The 22,367-nt window shown below is 38.9% G+C and overlaps 1 protein-coding gene across 2 annotated transcripts in view; it reads right to left on the bottom strand.

The window, feature by feature from the left end:
- Positions 1-22,367, bottom strand: part of ITPR2 (inositol 1,4,5-trisphosphate receptor type 2) — a 271,369-nt gene that overhangs the window by 212,622 nt on the left and 36,380 nt on the right. For both annotated transcript variants that reach the window (XM_082784800.1, XM_082784799.1), the window contains exons 3-9: positions 17,721-17,836; positions 16,406-16,492; positions 15,539-15,697; positions 9,771-9,869; positions 9,149-9,232; positions 7,381-7,527; positions 6,081-6,176 (exon numbers count right to left, since the gene is read on the bottom strand). In XM_082784800.1, coding sequence (XP_082640926.1) covers positions 6,081-6,176; positions 7,381-7,527; positions 9,149-9,232; positions 9,771-9,869; positions 15,539-15,697; positions 16,406-16,492; positions 17,721-17,836 — 788 coding nt within the window. The remainder of the gene's footprint in view (positions 1-6,080; positions 6,177-7,380; positions 7,528-9,148; positions 9,233-9,770; positions 9,870-15,538; positions 15,698-16,405; positions 16,493-17,720; positions 17,837-22,367) is intronic.

A 22,367-nucleotide genomic window follows, 5' to 3' on the forward strand; every position in this document is an offset into this window, starting at 1 on the left:
ATTCAGGAAAGACAAGAGGCACACAAAGAGCTTTAATAGATCATTTATTCAACAGTTCTCAGCAAGTACCTTACGCTACAGGAAGGTGAAATCCAGCTCACAGTCCCACAAGGCAGGACCTTTAATGCTAGCTTTGATGCTAGGAGTTCCCACTAACCTACCTAAAACACTTGTGCCCCCATGTCTTAGCTCAGTGATCCAACCTACAGCACTGTCTATTCCCTCCCCATCTCACCCCAGTCTGTGCCAACACAACCTCAGGGATAGCATAATGTGTCATGAGACCACAATCAAATACCTGCAGAAACGTGATATTTCCACAAGCCTACATTGTCACTGAAGTGCTCTTATCACTGAACTACATCTCTGGTGGTTTGGATTGGACTTCCTATTCAATTTAGAATATTCATATAATTGTCATTTCATCTCATGCATATGTAACCCAGTACTTCTCAGGCAAACTGGCTTTAATCATTCCTGCATTCAAAAAAAAACTGCATTGAGCATCTAGTCCTAAAATGCCCCAAAGCTGAAAGTGTGTGTGTTTCATATGGGATTTAGGGAAAGAAAAAAAAAAAAAAAGAAAAAAAAAGCTTAGAACAAAACTCTAGTCAGTCTTGATACATTTTATGGCTTAAACCCTGCAACTTCACTCTTGCGGGAAGAAGCAAGCAAACCCAGTAAGAAAGTGAGATGAGTTTTCCAGTGGGCATGCATCTGAGACACCCATCAGATGATTGCTACCTTTGTCAAAAGCAGCTAGCTAGAGGACAGGTTTAGCTCTGTGACTCCTTCATCACCAGAATAAGTATCAAAGACCTTGCCAGACCCATTATCCTATACAAGCTGTTCGGAAGCGTATTCACATGCAAAAGTCAAAAGTTTCATTGAGCTCTACAGTGTTCACTGAGTTCTACAGTGTTCAAAGAAGTTGCAGGAGTGGCTGCACAGCTGAAAACTTCCAGAGAAAAGCCAAACCCATCTCATCCGTATTTGAAAGACCCTTGACACTTGAGCACGTAAATGCTCACATTCCACTACCTTCAAAGACAAGGCTACTCCTGAGAGATTTTCTGAATGAGGTTCTTTGTATGAGCAACAATTTGGTTTAGCAAACGAACCACGCTGCAAGTAAGGAAAAGTATGTTTGGTTCTGCCATTACCTCTGAGCTTATTGCTTCAACCTATCACAGTGGCCAGTCTGTTCTCAGTCTTCTCTCTTTAATCTAGAAGAACTTCAGGTATAGATTAGATTTTACAAAGCATCAGCTGAGACAGCTCAACGTTATAGCAACGTGCTCCAAACACCAGTACTCCATGCACCTTCTTGGAAGACACAGTAACAATTTAAACACTTGTTTATGGCCACAATTTTATACAGTGATAGAAGGTAAACATTAAGGCTGCCACCTTATCTGCATCATCTTAATTCCTTTAGTATAACGTAATTAATCCCATGTTAAAGACAATTACCTCATCAGATTCACTGCTGTATCTTGCCAAGGTACCTAATATGTTATATGGTATATTAGTCTAGTCTTAGTCTATCCAAGCTAAGTAAAAAAGAATTATTACAGATTTTTCCTTAAAAGTTCTGCATTGTCTATGATTATGTACATGTTCACCATGTTCCACAAGCAGTGTACGGTTTACCCATTATCTGCTGAAATACCTGAGATTAACATGTGATTTGATACTTACACATGTATTTCATGAGTATTTCAGCAACACCCATCTCACCAGAGAAGTTAAACATAAAATTACACTTATCCATTTATGCATTTCTTGTGTGTGCATGTATGCATGGACACACACATTTCTGTTTAACATCTGCACTCAGCAAGTGTTAATAGTTATAACTTATTCAGTTTAGAAATGATAGAACTGGAGCTGGTGCACACATGGAGAACAATATTAAAGGTGCATATTCTGGTTTAGCACAATCAATAAGCTGGCACTCAGTTCAAAGAGACTTTTATCCAGGCAATTAGAATATTGAAAAGGTTATGTGTGGTCATGAGAAAGGCACAGCTGCGTGGTCCCAACCTGCAGAATTTGAAAGGCTGTTCAAGCAAATTACAGCTCATTGCCACACACATGCAGACTGACTTGGGTACATTCTACACGTGGTACATGCATGTTAAAAATTTTGGGAAAGTCTTCATTATTTTGAAACATTCAATTTTCACCTAACAGTACAGTGGCTCTTTATAAATATAAAACTTCAAAATAACTTGGGTCATTTTGTTGTAACCAGGGCTAAAAAAAGAATCTTCTATAGACTTTTTTCTAAAAGACCACTGACTTGGTGAAGATGAAAAACAAACTCGGCAGCCCGGACCTTAACTGGTGTCTTAGTATCTAAATCTTCCACTAAGGATCTGGCTCAACGCTTTCAGTGAAATCAATCCCTTCTGACATTAACAGCAGAACTCCCACTATCTCCAAAGAACAAGCAGAGGAAAACTTCTCTTCCTAATTTTTCAGCTGAATAATTAGTTCTGCCTTTTTATGATTTCAATGTTTTGGGAATGTCTGAGCCAGTGGTTTCAGATTTCCAAACACCAGAAACAGAGGAGACATTACCACCTACTAGATTCCAGATGTCTAAAGTCTTACCACAAAACATGAAACGCTTTCTTCAGCATAGCCATCCCATGTCTTAAATAACAGGCTGAGAGCATACATGCATCTGATGTGTCAGAGCATATCAAAGGCTGTACATAATAGTAGTGGAATGACGATGCAGCTAATCAGCAAATGCCCACCGCTGGGTCTCCTTCAGCAGGGGTCCTTCAGAGTGACTTAGCCACAGCCACAGTAGTAGGGTCTACGTTGCTTTATGGTATTAATGGGTCTTATGAAATTTCAAAGTGTGTTAATGAAAATCAGCCTAATTAACGCCATGTGGAAAGAGGAATAAAGGTACAAGTTGAAACTGCATCAGAAGTCAGAGGTATCAAAGAACCCTTCGTCTTTTAGAAGGTACCTAAAACTGGGTGACAGACTGTGATTCTTAGGAATCTGTAGTTTAGGACTTGCACATCCTCACTTCTTTCTTTCAAGTTTACAAGAATTACATTTACAAGCACTCACATGTTTTGTTCACTGAACAGCAATATTGCCTCAAAATTAATTTTCTTTTAAACTAATCACTGTAATATTTAAACACCTTTACGTTTATCAGTTGGAAATTTCTGAATTGCTGCAGCAAGCATCTTGGTCTTTCTTAGTTCCCAGATTATCCCCTGGCCTTAACAAGCTGCAATGACATCCTTTCATTACATGGGTCAGACCCACTGAGCCACAAATTAAGCTGATCAGTTTAATCTGGTATAGGAAGACTTCGAGAAGAAGGGAAGGCACAGCACTACAGACATAAGGTACAAGGCCTAACTTCAGAGAAGCCAAAGGAAACACCCTGGTGACAGACACTTCTGCTCATTGTCTAAGACTTGACCCATTCAAGATTCTGCTGCAGAATTTTGCAGTACACATCAATCTGGTTTACAGAAAGATGAGGTAAGGAAATGCTGGTTATAAAAAGGTGATAAATTCTGATTTACAATAGCTCAAACTGCAGCACAAATTTTATCATTAGCCAACAGCAGAATACTTAAAAAAAATCATGAATTTTGTTTACTTATTTGTACTTATTTCACTCTAGATATCTTTATCGTGGAAGCTTAAACAAAACCAAGTCATGGCAACGTGTGACGCTGTTGATAATCCATTAGTAATCATGCTGTGCTGCAAGAGTACAGATAAGTGTTCAGTAAGCTTTGTCTAAATGTTTTAAAGTTAGCTCACGCACATTTGGTGTCTGCCTGCCTCTTCGTAAATTTTGACATGGATGTCTAGGCGGTACGTTGTACCTAACACGTAAACTGTGTAAAATACAGTTCACAGGTTTTTATTACAGCATTACCTTTAATATCTCCACCAGCAGGTATTTTGCACTTCACAGATACAGTAACTAATGCTGCTCTCCAGTCACAGCATTTCACCTCTGTTCAGCCCAAATGCTTTTCCAGTTCTCACTCTACTGCACCAATTGTACTCTTCACTTTACAAGTCTTCCTGATGGGATTTCTTTTCCAGTGGTAGAGAGGTCCTAGGCTTAGGTTCTGCATTCAGTGAAGTGCAACAGCTCTTCACCTCAAGACTTTTCTCCTGAAAATCCCTGAGCAGATATGGTGTAGGAAAAGGAAACCCATTAGTCAGCATGCTTGAGCACAGAGAGGGCACAGCAGAGAAAAAGTGCCTCTTCTGACTCTCGACCAGACTAGCCAGTCTGAATAAAATCTTTCTAGTAGGAGCATCTCTTACTGTAATCAAAGTTAAAAAAAAAAAATGGAACTGGGAGTACTAGTTGCTACTTGAAAATTTGCTATAATTAACCAATATTAAATGCACAATAAAGCAAGCTGGCTTCAGCCAAACCAGAATATTGCTGCAGTATGGAGGCAGCAGCACAAGGCAGAGCTGTAAAGGCATGCTGGCCCACTGCCTTTACAGGGAGGATGCTCTTCGCTCACTCAGAGTGAGATCATTAAATTTTTAACTTACACTGTGAGTGACTACCAAAATCAATGAAACAATCCAAATTACATTCAGTCTTAGATGGAAAACACCGTAAGCATCTCTCCTGGTGCTCCACTGTTTATGTTTTGATACTGGCTTTGAAATAATTAGAAGTAATTAAAGGCTCAATAGCCCCTGTTTGCCCTGACTCTGAAATAAATGCAGGCTGTGACAGGAGCTGGAAAGTGAAAGCAGCACCTGGGAATATGAAGGACTTCTCTACATACAGAAGTTGCACTGCTGCAAATTTAACTCAATCCAGTTAGAAGAAGCCCTTTTTTGAGGGGTTCCCTAATTACCATGTTTTACAACTGGCTCTTGTGGTTTTAAATTTTTACACTCATATTTGCAAGCATAAGTCAGAGACAATCCTGCACACACTTGCATAAATCAGTAGAAAAAAATACTTTTAATTCCACTGATACAGCTTTAATATAGGCCACACTTAATATGGATTAGATAGAACTTTAAAAGTTCATGGCTTCTTGCAACCACAGAAAAATCCAAGGCTCTCCCATTTCATAAACTCAGTACTATCTGCTCTCTTCCAGCCTGTCAAAAGCCTTACTTATCTTTAAGGACAAATATGTGTCCTAAAATATATTATGAATATTACGCTGCTGTTTTGGGGAGTCACAACACTATTTTGCCTTTACATAAAGTACCAAATAATAATCAGAAAATCTGGAAGATCTCCTCCTCTTCCTGGACCTCCTATTCCCTCAAATGGGGCAAAAGTTTCTTCAAACCTTTTTTAGTTCCTATTTTTAGTCAAAAGACTGCAGAACACATGAATCACAGCACACTAGAATGACACAAAGTCATGACATAACACGGGACAGGTTTTTTTCCCAAGTTTCTACAGATCACAAAGATGCCTTGGGCTACATGCTGGTTTGAAGAGACCAACACAGTGAGATCCATACAACAGAAATATTTTTTCAAGAAGTCTAGAGCCTGCAAGAGAAAAAGGAATGATGACTGAATTACAGTAGTCTAGAGTGTCTGCACTTCTCTGATCAGGCTCAATGATTACATTCAGTTCCACTCTTAAAAGCTTTAATTTCTACGTGGTTGTCTGAGCCAGCAAAGAAGAATAGTTGAGTGAGCACAACAGCACTCCAAAAATCAAGGGCAAACAAGGGCAGAGAAAGAAATGAATGCAACGATTTTAAACATAAATGCGTATGCAACAGTGATGACTGCCTTAGCACCATGACAACAAACAGTAGATTAAAGATTCAACAGCACAGTTGAAATTAAGGTTAGATGTTGTCTTGAACTCACCTACCAGTGTACTGTAGCTCAGAAAATTGTCCTTGCAACCCTTGAATACAGCTATAAAGAGTGACACAGCACTGCACATCCTGTTGTCCACATCCAGACCTTGTGTGGGATCTTTTCAGAGACCTACATTGTGAAACTACGAATGGTTCTGGACCTATTCAGTGGTTCTGAATTAGTAGGACAATCCCTTGTTTAATTGACATTCTTACCTCTGCAGCTAAGTAGTTTCCAGTTGCCAAATGCTTAAATCTAAACAAGCTGTTCCACTGTCCTGCCCCTCCCCGGCAAGGATCATGATGGACAACCTGTAAGAAGTACAGATTTTTAATGCTTCTCAAGATCATACTTGGATCACCGTCATTTCTTACAGCTCATTCCAAATAAAAATATGTAAACTACATAATTACAAACAGTCTAACACAAAAAAGGAGTTCTGTGTTCACACTAAGCCCACCAGAGATAACAACTCATTACATTTATTTTTCACTAGGTGCCAGAAAAATGACTCAGCTTACTTTCCAGATTTTCATTCATCTACTTACTGCAAACATGATGAGCCAAATTTTGCTTTAAATAACTAGAGTACTACTTAAAAGCAAAACTCCAACTCTTACAGTGTTTAACCGTTTATACCAGCTCCATTTTTGATAACACTGGGGATTTCTGATAAATTTTCTTTTAAGTGATTAAATATCTCCATATCAATTTAAATACCCCAAGTTACTTCTTTAAAAATTTGACTGACCTGTAGGTCATTTGCTATCTTCAAATCCACCAGTCCCTGTCTCTCATAAGGGGTAAAGTAATCTAAAATAACTGTAAGTACAATATACTCTGCATATTTAATATAGTTCTTACTAAAAAATGAAGGCAAAACTTACCATTTGCCTGAGTGAGGAGCTCTTTGTTTTAAATGCACAAAATTAGTTCAACACCTAAGAACTTTTGGACACAGGAGTTACATTACTATAATGGCAAGAGCTCGAGACATACCAGTTTCTAATGTTCCTCAGTTAAACAATAATGTATCTGCTAATCATCTGAAAATCACACCCATTCAAAGACAACCTTATTCAGCCTAACTAAACAGATGTTGATGTGCCCTGCTGCAGAAGAATAGACTCATTCATGTTTATGAGATTTGTTGTCAGTCATCAATTTCAATTTTCTATATTGCACATGAACTCAAATATAAGCACTCAGAACTCAGGATATGTGAACGTAATTCTATTGGCTTTGAAAAATTGCACCATTTACATCAGGTCTGAATTTGACCCTTCGTCATTTCAGTACAGCTAAATATAGTAAGAAAACATCCTCTCTCCACATGCTCACAGCAATAAAGCATCTCTTCAGTGTACATCCTACACAAACGTCATAAAATAGCAATAGATACGGAGAGATGTATGACGATATCAAGAGGCTATAAATGATTCATGTTGTGGTTAAGTATTTTCACTGAATCCTGGCCTTCGTGTACTAAAATATTTATAAAAAGCAAAAAAGTACCTCTATTTCCCACAGTGCCTTAGAACTTGTTGCAGAGGTAGCTGACTGACGCAATGTAGTACGAAGGAAAATATGTTGTTTCTTCTCATATTCGTCACAGGTCAGAAACTTCTCTTGTTCTGCATGAAACAACCTAACAACATCTCCCTAAAGTGATACGAAAAAGAAGCATTATTAAGTGGTATGGAAAGCTGCTGGACTCATCCTCTATATCTGTACTAGCTTCAGTGATGCCATCATAGTTAATGCTAAGAAAATGTTTATTAGTTTCCTGTTGCCAGAGCAGGTACCAAGTGCAGAATATATAACCTCAGCACTGAGTCTGGAAATCTAGTATAAAATGCAGTAACTCATTCCTGCATGACATCCATGTGCTTTTATGAAAATAAAACTTGATTCAGAGCACTATAACAAATAGCATGTAACAGTTAACCCAAAGGTGATTTTTAATTTTAGCTAACTTTACTAAATGGGTTTTTCATTTATGATCTATCTTTAGCGATATTTAGGGAAACCAGCTTTCTGTGAAGGCACAGTACAGCTATACACCATAGCTCATAGTTCCTTTCATTGTTCCTGTAATACATTCTATACTAGAGAGCCAAACCTCACTAACCCTCACTAGACCTGTTCTGACAGGGGCATTAGTACCATATGCTTTGGTAGGCTCAAGAAATCTCAAAGCCTCCTCTGTCACCTTCCTTCATCCACTCAGACTTTCCATGACTCATTCCCCAACTCCAGCCTCTTCTCAGGCTTCCCTGTCACAAGTCAGGCTCCCAGTTTTGAACCTCTGTCTCTCTTGGTCCTGGACATCCAGGTTCTCTTAAACTCACACTACTCCACAGCACCTTCTCCCTTCTCAACTCATATTCAGTTCCTCTCCCAGCCTCATCTTCTCAAAAAAAATGCAGCAAGAACTTCTTGCTTCGTCTTGCCCCTCATGTAGACGTTTGCCATGGCCCTTCCTTTCCTACAGAGCAAATGTAAGGTATTCACAATTATCCCCTTTATCCCATTCGCTATCTATAAAGCTCCTATTGCTTTGCTCTTCTCTAATATTATCTTTTCATCTTTTTTTTTTCTCTGCAACCAAAACTGATATCCCCTCTCTATTCCATTGGCATCATTTTTGTTTCATTCTACATCTCCCCAGAGCTTGAAGCACTATGCCCAAATAGGTCTACACAGATACACCCTTTCAAATTCTTCCTCAAAACCTAGTGATACCCTCAATACCTACCCAAAACAGCCAGCTGTTAATGACTTACTAAGGTACAAGCGAGAATAAATGAAATTTATTTATTCCAAATGAAAATGTAAGTGATCTGGAGACACAAAGCTGTGCAATCCATCAGCTTATAAAGCTATATTGTCTTATTACAGCTATTGTCATCTTTCATACTTCACTCCCTTCTGTACCTTGTTATACCTGCTTTTAGCATCTTGGCCTGAACTAAAACATCACAGCTATTCTGTACAGAGCACTCATCATTCTGGGCTTGAACTTCATCGTTTCTCAAGGATCCTCAGTTGTCCCTGGAAGGGGGAAGAGGCTGGAAGTTCGCATGATCCAGACAATTCCACTGGGTAAGATAGTAACACAAAGGAAAAATACTCTGGCTCGTGTAGGACAGTAGTAAGGGATCTTTGATGGTTCCATGAAGTTCTCAGTTTTCTTTTATTTACTAGAGAACTAATATTTCTATACAGTCAAATAAGGTATGATTTCTGAAATTCAAAAATAATAACAATATATTATACTTACTCCTTTCAGTACATCGTCTCGGTAACTACTGAACTTCATGAACAAAGTTATTTTCCAGCTTGTGTTACAGTTGACAGCATTTACCTTTGAGAAAAAACACAATTGGAGAATTATAAGGGTTGGTTGGGTTTGGTCTTTTTTTTTTTTTTTTTTTTTTTTTTTAAAAAAAGCATTCTATTCTTATAGAAGAACACACCACTCTCAGGGTAGCAGGGAATATGGCTTAGTTACAGACACATACAGTACCAAACATGGATCCTGAAGCTCTCAATACTTCATAATGATGTCGATGTTGGAGAAGATTCAGTGGGCAAAATGCTATTCTGTCTATTTACAATCACCCAAAGACAACCTAAATAGCTTCTGGAGGAGGACTTACTCTTGCTCATACCAGTGAGCATTTCAGAAACTCATACAAACCAAACGAAACTCTCAGAGACAGGAAAATTTGTGCCAAGAATAAGTACATTTCATCTTTTTTTTTTTTTTTTTTTTTTTTTTTTGAGGCCAAGCTGGAACCAATGTTTAATACTGGTACTGAGCCTATGCTGGGGTTCTGGTATTATACCACAGGGCATAATACATCTCAGATTGACAATTACCTGTCCCCCAATGAACTCACCTCTTTGCAGCCAGGGTTATCTAGAAGTTCAATGTTGCTAGCATGCAGAGGCTGCCCTGCATTGACTGGCATCAGTACAACTTTATCTCCCACAACAACCTGGAAGTCAGAAATAAAATGTAATTTTGACCTATGTAATTATCCAATAAAATGAAGTAATGTTGCATTTTTTAAAAGTGACTCAAATGCATGCTCTAGGAATGGCACTTGGTGAACTTATCTGCAGACAATTCACACACACATGGAATCTCTTTATTGGCCAGTTCTGTTCATGCGCGCCTCTGCAATTGCTTGGGTTTGAAACTTGACACTAATGAGTCCTTGCATTCTCAGTAAGCATGTCACCCAGTTCAGCAGAAACTCAAGACCATGAAATAGATATATGGAACCTATGAATTCCAGGAGCAGATCAGTTAATCTACAATTTGCATTAAGGACTATTTATCCCATATATACTCCCAGCCAAAATGCAGAGAAAACTCAGAAAACAACCTGTAGTCAGACAGGATTGTTTTCCCTCTGTTGCTGTCAACCAGCATCTTCCATCAATGTTTTTCATTTCACAAAAGCCTTAAGAAATTGCCTGTGAAAAGGCTTTTTTAGCCCAATGACTCCTCATTTTGTATGCCATCTTCTGGCAAACGTCAGGACAGGCTTAGGAGTTCTCTGATTCAGACTATAGAACTGCAAACTAGTAAGGAACATAGACCACTGGAAATTCAGAGAGAGGTGAACACACTCTATCCCCTTTCCTGTTACTCCCTAAATGATGTTTGGTGCTCAGCACAGGTACTGGATACAGCAGCTGAGAGATCTTCACTCTACCAGATGAAGTCCTAGACTCCTTGCAAGCAAATTCCTGTGCCCTTGGAATTACTTAGTTATATAGACAAGGAGAAGAAATATAAGAAAATGTCTCTGACCTAAAAAGTGCTTGAGATGTGCATATGAAGAATTCAGCTCACACCTAGGAGGGGGGGAAAAAAATCAATACACACAGATTGGTTGGCATTGGTCCTGATTTGCTTATGTTGTTCCCAGCAATTTTAAGTGCACACACACAAAGACAAGAAGTGGCTAAATGTGATTTTTGCTATATGAAATGCTGCAGAAGCCATGCTTTTTTGGGACACATGTAAATAAAAATGTTTTTTCTGCATTGATTAGCAGAGCCCAATCCAGACTTACGTAACTTCAATGCAGATGAATCTGGTCCACTTATTGCAGGGGTGAAAAAAAAAGGTTGTCTGTTCTTTACAAACACAGCTAAAATAAACGGTAGCAAAAGACAGTGTCATCATGCTCAGACTACATGTAACAATCCTATTTGGTCTAAGTAATAAGAAAAGTTCACTAACGGAACCAAAAAAAATGATGACAGGGTGCCTTTACAGAACCTTACTTATACAATACATTCCTGCATGCCATGCTTCACACAGATGTTACTTACAGCCCGTTTTAAGAAGTTAAGACCAGACAATTCATTAATCAAAAGAACATCAGGCTTGCATCCTGCAAAGTGGAATCAGGACTTCAAAATTATTGAAAGTACACCTGGACAATAATAACAGTGAGAGAACAGCACATCATTGAGCATCCTATTTAAAAAAATAAAAACAGACGAAGGGTAAGATATCTTTTAATGCTTCCTGTGGTTATCATGGAGGCAACCAGTAGAAAGGAGAACTACATAGCTACTCTGCTCCACAGAAGGAACTGTTATGTGCAGTCATAGTTTCAGTCTCAATCTCCTAACCTGCTTTAAGTCCACATCAGTAACCTGCCCTCAATTCTGGCCAGCTCTGTCAGTTGCAATGGAAGCAATGAGATATCCCATGTTCTTCTACTTTCTTCTTTTTCTGCTTGTTTCTAACCTCCATTAGCAGTAGGGAAGGAAGGGACAGAGATAGTTTAAGACTGCTAGTTTCCTGTACATCCTCCTCTAGCAATATAGAAAATGAAAGCAAAGTGAAGAGGGAATCCTTTTTTTCTTACACATCGCAGCTTTTGGCAAGCTGCAAGTCTGCTCTTTTGAATTCCTCCTATCCAATACCCATGCCCAAATACCCCACCCAGTTCACTTCTGACTCCAACTAATGTCCCTGCATGCCCAAGGCAATGGAGACAGAGCACAATCATGTGAACGCATGCCCACATTTCTGCCTGTAGAATTATTCTTTGTGGAGATTATTGAAGAGAACACAACACATTCCCAAGGTTTTGCTCTGAAAAAATAAAATTAACACCAGCTCTTTCTTCTTTTCCTTAGCTACCCATAGGCACAGCATGCTGCAAACCAGCAGTCAGCTAATAGCTTGACTGGTTGCCTGGACTCTTTCCTCAGACATACAAACGAAATCCCTAAAAAATCCTTCCCAAATGAAACCCTGTGTGTATCTGACACGCAGCTCTTGAGAATTTAATTCCCAATTCATTTGACAAAACTCTTGTTTTTTCTGGTCTAGATAATAAAATTCCAGAGAATGATGGAATTTCACATTGAAACCAATGAGCATTCAGCTTTTGAATTCAAGATAAATCTCCAAGGTCCTTCAGTCTTTGATGCAGCAACTTTCATCTAAATTTATTCAACCCTAGTTGCCTATGACTTGGCGGTGAGGCCACACAAACTAGGAAGAGCCACATCCAAAACCCACTGCTTTGGCTTCTAGATGGGATATCAGGTCTGGCATCACTTAGGTGGATTTACTGAATTTATAGGCAATCACAGAATTACTCTAACAGCTACATCTACCCTGTAACCAAGAAGTCGGACCGAATACTCTAGTGCAGTTATGGTACAGCACAAGGACTGCCTGTCACCAGGAGCTGTATTAGCTGTTAAGATGCAGGAGCGCTGATTTCAGTTTGGACTAATTATTCAAGTACATTACCAGGCACACTGAAGGCTCTGCTGCTCCACCTTCATCACTTTTGTGTTATATGCACATCTGGCAATCATACTGCTGACATATATCAAAGACTGGGAGAATTAGCAGAATTTTCTCATGGATGGCTGGCCATTCCCAAAGTCTGAGACCAACAATTCCCTTGTCATGCTGCAAGATCAAGTTTTCAAACAACTAAAATGGCAGACAAGCAAAAATGAATTCCACACAAAGCTAATCCTGCTCTCACTGGAAATCTTGCTTTTCAGCCTAAATGGAACCTGCTCTGGCCTTAATCTCTCATATCTCCCATTGAAGGAGAACTGAGACATGCAAAAAACATTGCAGAGTTATGCCAATTACTGTAAATTTTTTGCAATATTTTTCATTATTTGCATAATGAACCAGTTGCTGTACAAGCTAAGCTTTCCTTTTTCTTCTTTTTTTTTCCCCCTCAGAAAAATATTTTTTAAAACACTTCACAACGCTACACAGCCACAATGATTTACCAGAGAAGTCACTCACATGACTTCCTATATCATAGTTTCCCCTACACAAAACCACTTCATTTTCTTTTGGATCTACCTTGCCTGGGTTCCCTGACACAGTTGCAGTCACCCAAGCACTCAACATTCACTTCTACCATTCTAGAGACAGATTCTGTAAAAACTTTCCAAAATTTATTTTCTCTGGGAAATTTCCTTTTATAGCACAGAAATCGAAAATAGAAGGGGGGAAAAAAAAAAAAAAAAAGGAGAAAGAGAAGTTCCTAAAGAGAGTAAACAGAGTAAGGGCCTGATATACCAAGCTAATCCCCTGTGCTGAGAAAGAAGAAAACTGTAACAAATAAATAAAATCTAAACACTTTAAAAGCTAACCTAGTGGGTTGGTAAAGTGACACCAGCTTATGAGGTATCAGGTATTTCATTATGTGTGTCCTCCAGAAACTAGTCCTTTAACAGGCACCTCTGTGAGCAACTGAGAGGGAAGGGGTGGGTACAAGGCTGGAGCCCCTCTTGACCTGTGAGGGGCAAATGAAAGACCTCTCACATCGCTTGCTACTCCTGTCCCCCTAAATAGCACCTGCCTGCTTTATGAGTCTGAGAGGGGAAACCTGTCAGACCACTTCTGAGAAGGCTACTGAAGTCTAGTATTTAGCAGTGGAAGTTTGCAAAGAAAATTATCAAGATCTCTTTGGGCCTAGAAAGAGGAAGAAAAACCTGGGTCTCAAGACTTCCCCATGTAAAATATAACTGAGAGCTCTCAGCTCTGAAATGGAACATATCTGGTGACAGAAAATGAGCAGCAGGCAATTTCCAAAATAGGCTGTTAAGTTAGGAGGAAATCTGACAGTTTCCCAGGCAGCCTTTTTAATACAGATACCACTAAATATGGCCTCATAGGGAACAAAATAGGAGAGAGATCAGCAGAGATCCACCTGTGGAGTGTGATGCTACAGTGATATGTAAACTTTCCATGCAAAACAGCTTCCCAACCCTCACATTTCTTATGCGTCCACATTGGTGTCAAATTAAGTCAAAACTCTAAAACACTGAAGATGACTTTTAAGACCTCATTTTGATCATTCTGCTCTAAGTGTAAGGGCTTGTGATGGCTTTGCAGATCACACTATGAGAACCCCAGGTCTTCAGTCTGGAAAGCATGACACGCACTTATTTCCCAGGAGTGAAAAATTAAGAAGACGCTGAACTGGTGGTATTCTAAGAAATTAAGCCAAAACCTTAAAGCAGTAAGTCACTTCTTTTCTTTCCAAAGAGGGAAAGGAATTATCAGCTTAATGTTTGATCCACAATACTTCTCTTGCCTAGCTGGAAGACCATGAAGAGGCACCCACAGGTCTATTCATGCTCGCTCCTTTTCTCTGGAACAGGCTTGGGGAAAAGGGAGAGGTTTTCACATACCTTCTGATTGCTACATATAACAGGGAAAGACTATGACTTCAGTGGACTCTGACCATTAGCTGGGAATACAATCCTTCCCCTCCTCACAACATATTGCCAAAAGGAACTGCAAGCAACCACACTCATCCTGGACAGCATCCCAAGAGCTGGGTAACCACAAAGTTAATGAGAGAAAGAAAATACATGAGAAAACAGGCATTCCTGTCTGTGATTCTGTGAGGGCTCTTTCACTTAGTGCTTCACAAGGGAGAGTGGCCAAACATTCCCAGACAGGTCCCCAAAATAAAACCATACAAGTCCACCATGTAGCCTTCTCAGAGGTAGATGTGAATTTTCCACAGTGGGCTCTTAAACAAGCCACAGCTGACTGAATGAAGAACTGAGTTTTGACCTCAAGGTGCAGATCTCAGATCTGTAGCAAAGAGCTCTCCCGTGCTTTCTTCCTCTTACCAATACACAGTACTCCCACTGAAACCTACCCAGAAAATACCCACCTGAAAATCAAAAACCAATTTTAGTCACAGAAGCCACTCTTGTGTTAAGAGGGGATAGATTTAAAGGAACCTGCATATCTTCTAGAGACACTCTCTGCTGACTTGTTCCCAGAACTTTGCCCAGAATTTGAGAGTTTAATTAGACCCTAAAGGCTCTTAAAGAAAAAAGGAAAAACAAAAATATACCAATGCGTTTCATCTAATGTAAACCAGCATATAACAGGTGGACTTCGCAAAACTGCCCAAACACAGGTCAGCAGAGGCTCAAATGAATGTGGCAACATTTCAGATTCCAGACCATATAGTTTGGTAAAACTTCTAATTAGATGTAAAAGCTAATAGTCCAAACTACTGTTTTTTTGTTTGTTCGTTTCCTGAACAATTTATGCTAGTAGCAAAGAAACCATGCATCCTCTGGAAATCTTCTGCCTTTTCCCTCTTATACATTCAGTATTTCCACGTACATTGTCACCTTCACTCCTTAGTTTCCAGAATGGCTGTATATAAAACCAGGATCCCTCATTCCCTGCAGCATCCAGAGACACCCGCATAGCATTCTTCTCTAGCAGAGCTGGCAATCTCTTATTGACTGTGAGGTATTTGTTACTTTTTATGTGCAGTAGCTGTGAACAAATAACAATTTTAAAAAATTAGTATAGCTTTTCCTTTTCCACCTTCAGTCAAAGAGCAGGCACGGGATTTCATACCATAGTGATTTTTCATAACATACATACGCAAAGACAAAATAAAACTAGAAGAGATTTCCCAAAGTATACTGCAGTTTAGGAAAACAGATGCTATATAACAGACTGACAGAATTACACCTTGATCAGTTTTACAACATGTACTACACAGACAGAGCCAGGATCAATAATAGCATTATGTTCAGGAACTTCACAAGGAAGTTGTACTGCACTTAAGAACATAACTTCTGTCTCATTTATATGTCACAAAATACAAATTACTTCAGTGTTTTAAAGGGAACTGCACAGCACCACTACAGTATGATTTTGAAATAAATCTTGAAAATATATAAATAATATATGTAATAATATAAAGATATATATTTACATTCAGATTCTAGACTACAACAAAAATTACACATAAAAGGTATATTGTAGCACATCATTTAAACATGAATATGTAGTACTTCTGGTAGTCTTTAAATCAGACAGAAAAACACAATAGTGTAAACTTTACCAAGTTCTGTTTACCCGAGCTTTGACAATTCAGATTACTGTGGTTAGTTTCATTTTCACCATACCCTTGAAATGAAACAACTGTTTCCTTTTCAGCTCTGAGAGAAGGCAGATGTATTTTAATAGATTTACCTGTATGACATTGCTGTATTTTACAATTTCACCCAACAGCTTTCTGTTCTCACTTTCATTCTGCTTTTGTTCCAGTTCTGCTGCATGCTGCAAAAGAATTACCATTTCTTTAAATTCTACAAAACTAATATCTGAATTCAGCTAATGGAACAGATAGTGTAAAAAGGAAATAGCACCATATTAAAAATGCCTCCTGTAAGCATTGTTGTACTCAAAAAATTAGTGCCCCTCTCTTCCTGCAGCATGATTTTCTGAACAATAATCACCTGACATCATTCTGGTTTTTATTACCCAAAATAGAAACTCATTCACAATTTATTGACCGCACCTGAAATGCATGCTAACACACCCTACCAAGCATGCTATTTTAAACATTTTCAAACCAGAAAAATAGTTCCAGGTGCTTTATTTTCATTCTAATGGAGGAAAAAGAAGGGCCTATGGATACCTTCTCCCTGTCAAAATTATTTTTACTTGTTTTGTAATTACATACAAATGCTTCGTATATAAATTGTGTATTTAATATATTGTGTAATAAAACAAAACCAGTAGATCACATTTTGCAAGAGTAAGGCCAACCATGACTGTCTGGGTCAAATACAACCACAGAATGAAATTTCAACTTGCTCCAATTCCTCTGTAGAGTTTGAGCCACACACCATGTGCCTTTATTGCATTTTTTAACAGGATGTACCAACAACCTCTCTACTGGACATGAAACAGTAGGAACCACATTTGATAGAATTGTTTCATTTAGTCTTATGCATCCAATTATAACATCAGGCCAGCTCTTTTTCAGTGACAGATTTGCTCCTCAACATGCGTGTCTTGTTTTTGATGCAACATTCAATCTGCCCAAACAGTTCTTGAAAGAATAATCTAGTCTGAAAGCAAAGACAATTGCAACTCTGAGGAATTTCCAGACTGAAGCATGGACAGCACCTTTTTGTCCACCCCTCTGCCCAGCTCCTGTAAAGGAGTTCTAAAATAATCACATGATTTAAACCAGGACCCATTCTTGATTCTATTAACTCCATTTTTAACTTTATAAGCAAGTATTATGGCTTTTAGAAGCTTGATAGCACGAAGGCACAGCCCCTAGTCCAAATGAAACCACAGCCTAAAGCAAGACAAAAACCAGGGCTGGGGCAATAAATGCCAGTCAGGAGGTAGGAGAGCTAAGAAAGGAGAAGGCTGCTGCTGTGGCATAATACCCATCATGATGGTTCCCAAGGCACTTGTTATTGTTTTTCATTCTATTGTTACTCTACAGCCTGCAGATTGAGATAAGATTGCAAATACAGATGTCTCTTACTTGAAGTTTCTTCAGCAGTGCTGCTTCTGTATGGTTTCCTTGTTTGGCTTGTTTGGCTTTCCAGTACTGCTTCTGGGCTGAATATCGGTTCATAGGACACACCTTGAAAAGGCAGTCTGTAGAAGATTGAAAAAAATACTCATAAGTAGTGTTGAAAGACACTTCCTTCATTTTTAAGTATGCTTTGGTTGATTTTCTTTTTCCAGAAATGGCTTGGTTATGACAATGTTCAAGCACAGTCAGAAAACAGTTTGGTTGAAGGAATACCATAAACAGGGTGGTATATCTGAGTTGACCAAAAACCCTTTGATGCATCACACACTCCCCCCTGAGAAACCCCTCTGCAACCCCTGCATGGCCGGGAGCCTGCCCGTATGCTAGACTGCCTTCAGCTTTGTTAGTACTCTTTGCTGCAGCACAAATTTACAGATGTGTTGTCTGAAGGTAGACTTTGGAAACTTGAAACAGTTGTCTCACTTTCTGTATGTCATACATCTGGTTACCCTGTTCCTTTTGGCACAGCTAACACAAAGGATTACATAGACATTCAGCTGCAAGCTATCACAAAGGTCAACACACTGTTGCATGTGCCTGCTCTAAGATTGATTAAAAAATCTAGCAGTAAAAACAACAACGTCACAGAAAGTGAACTCCATGTTCACCTTCCCAGCACCCAGCTCACCACAGCTGAGTGTCAAAAGCTCCTCGCTGCAGCAGAGTCCTTTCCAAGGCTTTGGCTGCTCCTCACACAAAACTTCATTGCACTCTGCCATGGTGTGGGAGGACAGATGTTTTCACAGGCCCTGGCAAGAGCACGGCCCTGTAGACTTTCCTCTGCCTGCCTGCTCTCCAGGTACCGCCGCCATGCAGCCCTCTACCACACTGCCTTATGCCAGGACTGTGCTCACTGCAGGGACTTGGAAGGATTACTCTTGCTTCATTTCCTGTCACAATACTCACATTTAATGACAAAATTAGTGGGATGTCTAAAGAATACACTCGCACAACAGCAGCCATCATAACAGTAATAAGAGTACACTGACCCAAGCAAGAACACAATCCCACGGCATTTGTATCCGTGAGGTTCCAACATGGAGTTGGAGCTATGGAGTTCTAATCAGAAATCACAGCCTGAGTTTTTAATCCTTGTCAGGTTAGCAGCAGATGGCTTCTATTTGACAATGCTGTTTACTCACCATCTAATTCCTATACTGAGTTTACATCTGCAGTTGCTAACTACGCTCTCCCATCCACAACAGCAGGTGGGAAGTCCTGTGCATCACATATGATGAGGAAAGTTTCCTAGATCTGTTCCACCCTTGAATGGAAATTCAAGTGTCAAACTCATAACACCTCTCTATAGAAGATGCTAGATACGAAGGCAGATCTTATTCTCATTTGAAACACTGACAATTCAACATAATTACTTTTCAATGCAGGAAAGAAGAGATTCAGGTCAATGTATCCAACCCATCACAATTTGTCAGGAGTTACTGAAACCAAATCGCAATAGGAACACCTCTGTACACAATACAAGAGGAGAGGGAAATCTAGCATGAAGATTGGCCGTGTCCTTACTAAATATATAAAATGAACTTGCATTACTTAGCAAAATAAATTTGGCAGGATTCTCAGGTACAAACAGGCACAGCTAAGCACAGCTATCTAGAGCTAATGCTGCCAAAACCACTAGTAATACTGTGCCACAAGTTGCTCCCAGCACCTGCATCCCCCAGAGCTAACTGCTACAGTGCTGGCTCTCAATACACAACCTAAGCTGCAATGCTTTTGGTTCTGCAAACTTGTCATTTAGTGTCTCATATATTGGCTGAAATGCCACATATTGCACATCATCACATCACCACTTCAATTGCATTGCCTCCTCCCTTCACAGCAGTCAATCTTCCTTCAATATCCATAGGAGCAAAATCTGTGCACAGAAAGGCCACCAGCAGTAGAAGTTTCCTTGACATTTCACCAATAGGCCTGACTGGTCTGCTCCCTAATCACAGGCCTGTGCTGCTTTTCCTAGAAGAAAATGTTACAAAGCTTTATCAAAGCAAACCCTGTCACCTTGCAGAGATACTTACTTTCATTCAAAGGAGAACATTTACAAAGAGAACTCTGTAACACAGCTCAGAGTACATGAAAACCCTCTGGGTAACTTTTACAATACTCTGATCAGAAACAAAGAAGGCAAAAAAAATTTACACCACCACCCCAACTAAAAAAAAATAACCCATACTGGTAAGTCATACTGTATGTTGAAGAAGATCATAGGACAAAAAATCAGCTATTATTTTCTGTAACAGTCTACAATTAATGTGCCTTCTCAGAACATATCTTGAAATACTTACTTTCCTAAAGTAACTGTACTGTCTTTTTATAGGACCAGTTTCCATTTCTCAGTTACTCCACACATATTCTGCTACTTCAGTAAACACACAGCTTCCCACCTTCGTGCAGAGTCTCAACGCACAGTACTAGTACACTGCACAGAAATGCAACACATACATAGCCAGATAATCATTACTGCAGGTTTATTTTTCACAAAGTTGGGTGAATATTTCCCAGTGATACTTCTTAAAGAAATGGAGACAGAACAGGTGCTACATAGCCTCAGCCACATAGCTAAATCTACAACCATGCTGCAAAAGTCTTCCTGAGTTTCAATCTTATGCTTAAAAGTCGTGCTTCCAAGAACTTATTTTAAAAACTATTATTATTTTCTTAAATTCAGAGAAGAAAAAAACTCATACTCTTTGTCATGCTCTTTGTACTCTTTGTTTCCATACAAGGTGGGGTTTTTTTGTTTGTTTGTTTGTTTTTCCCAGATTCCAGATACATTAAAAATAGTTCACCTGTTGATTTTTTTTTTCTCTGGTCTCTTTTATAGTTACTTTTATGAGAGTAACAGTAGAACACTATATTCAAGCTTTGTGATCCTAAACATCAGGGAAAAAAAAAAAAAAAAAAAAAAAAAAAAAAAAAAAAGCAGTTCCTGCCCTATAGAAGCTATAGTTTAAATGAACAGGAAAGAAAATAAACTGAAAGCAATTTTCTTTACTTTATGGAGTTTTGCATAAATGCTTCTCTTCCTTAGGACACAAGTTAAGTAGGCACTATGAAAAGTAAGCAAATTGCTTTAAAGCAAACAGCTTAGAAGTATCAGCCAGTTTCACTTACTAAACTTTCATGTATTTAATTTCTGCAGTTCCATCAATTCTTTCATACCTCCAAAAGCAAAATCTGAATTGCCTATGCACAAAGTGAAGATGGAAAAAAAAAAATCTCCCATTCCTCCCCAAACAGACTTTTTAAAAAAAAATGTACAAATGCTTATAAAAATAAATATTTCTAAATGAATAAAATATTATAAAATATGTTTTATTTACAAAATGCAAAGAACAGGGAACTCCACTCTTCCTCTCCCTGGCTGCAGAGGGGGAGAAATGAACCTTACCTTCCTATACTACACCTTGGCTTGCTAGAAAGTAAGAAAATATGACAATTTATCACTGTGGAGAGATATATCAATTACTTATTTTATAAGGAAAAAAATGGCATTTATTAATTTACTACCAAAAGATGGAAAGCAGCAATTCCCAGAGAGGATGCACTCAGCACCAAACTGCCCATATGTCTAATCCTGCAAATGTGCACAAAATTTAAAGAAGGTAATAGTGGGTAGAACATATACAGCACGTCCTCTGAACAAAAAACAACTATACCCAGGAAGTCTGAAAAGGAGAAGAACTCCTCTTATACCTTTTAAATGTTTCTTGATATTGCATAAGGATGGCTTAGAACAGTATTTGTCATTGTCTTTTTTTGTTGTGGGTAAGGTATTAGAAATTTAACTCTTAGCCATCACAGAAGATTTTCAGTTATGTGGAGAACTAGCAAAATTATGGCTTTACTCAAAGCAGCAGAATGACAAATGGGAAGTGGTAGGTCTATTAAATCAAAGTGTGTACCAATCTACGTGTTTTGAAGGAATTACAGAAAGCTAAAAGGAGCTGACATGATAATGGAAACAGAGGAATACAAGGGAACAAGGAGGAAGAAGTGGGGCCATGAAGAATCATAAGGTGGACAATGGAAAAAGCAATCAGGAATCTGAGAAGAAAATGAAAGCGTCTATTGAACTGAAACAAGGAGAAAACCTAAGAACAAACCACGATGATGTAGGAGAAGGCAAGTAAAGAAGAAAATGGCAGATGGCAGAGGAAAGGATGGAAAGAGGAAAGGAGAAGTAGAAGAGGAACAGACTAAACACCAAGACAAAAGCAGGAAGTCGCCTATTTGGTAACTCAAACATTGACTACATTGCAGATGCCTCAAGACAAGGAAGTATGAAATGCAGAGAATTTAAAATCAGTTTAAGAACTTAAGTCATTTTTGATTCGAACTAGAAAAGAGTCCTGTGCTCCTTTTTCAGAGTTGCTACATTTGACCAACAAGCAGGTCTTACCAGAGCTATTTTAGACCGTGGAAGATGAAATTGTTTCCCACCAAAGATAACAACATCAAGCTAAAGTGTGCTTACGGTCACAGCTTAGAGAAACCTGCAGTTCTGTTGCTCATGATATGCCTTTTCTTCATGTGAACATGATTTATTGTACATGCCATTCTTCCTAGTAACAG

The sequence above is a fragment of the Aythya marila genome, assembly GCF_965140915.1.
Source record: "Aythya marila genome assembly, chromosome: 1".
Lineage (NCBI taxonomy): Eukaryota > Metazoa > Chordata > Aves > Anseriformes > Anatidae > Aythya > Aythya marila.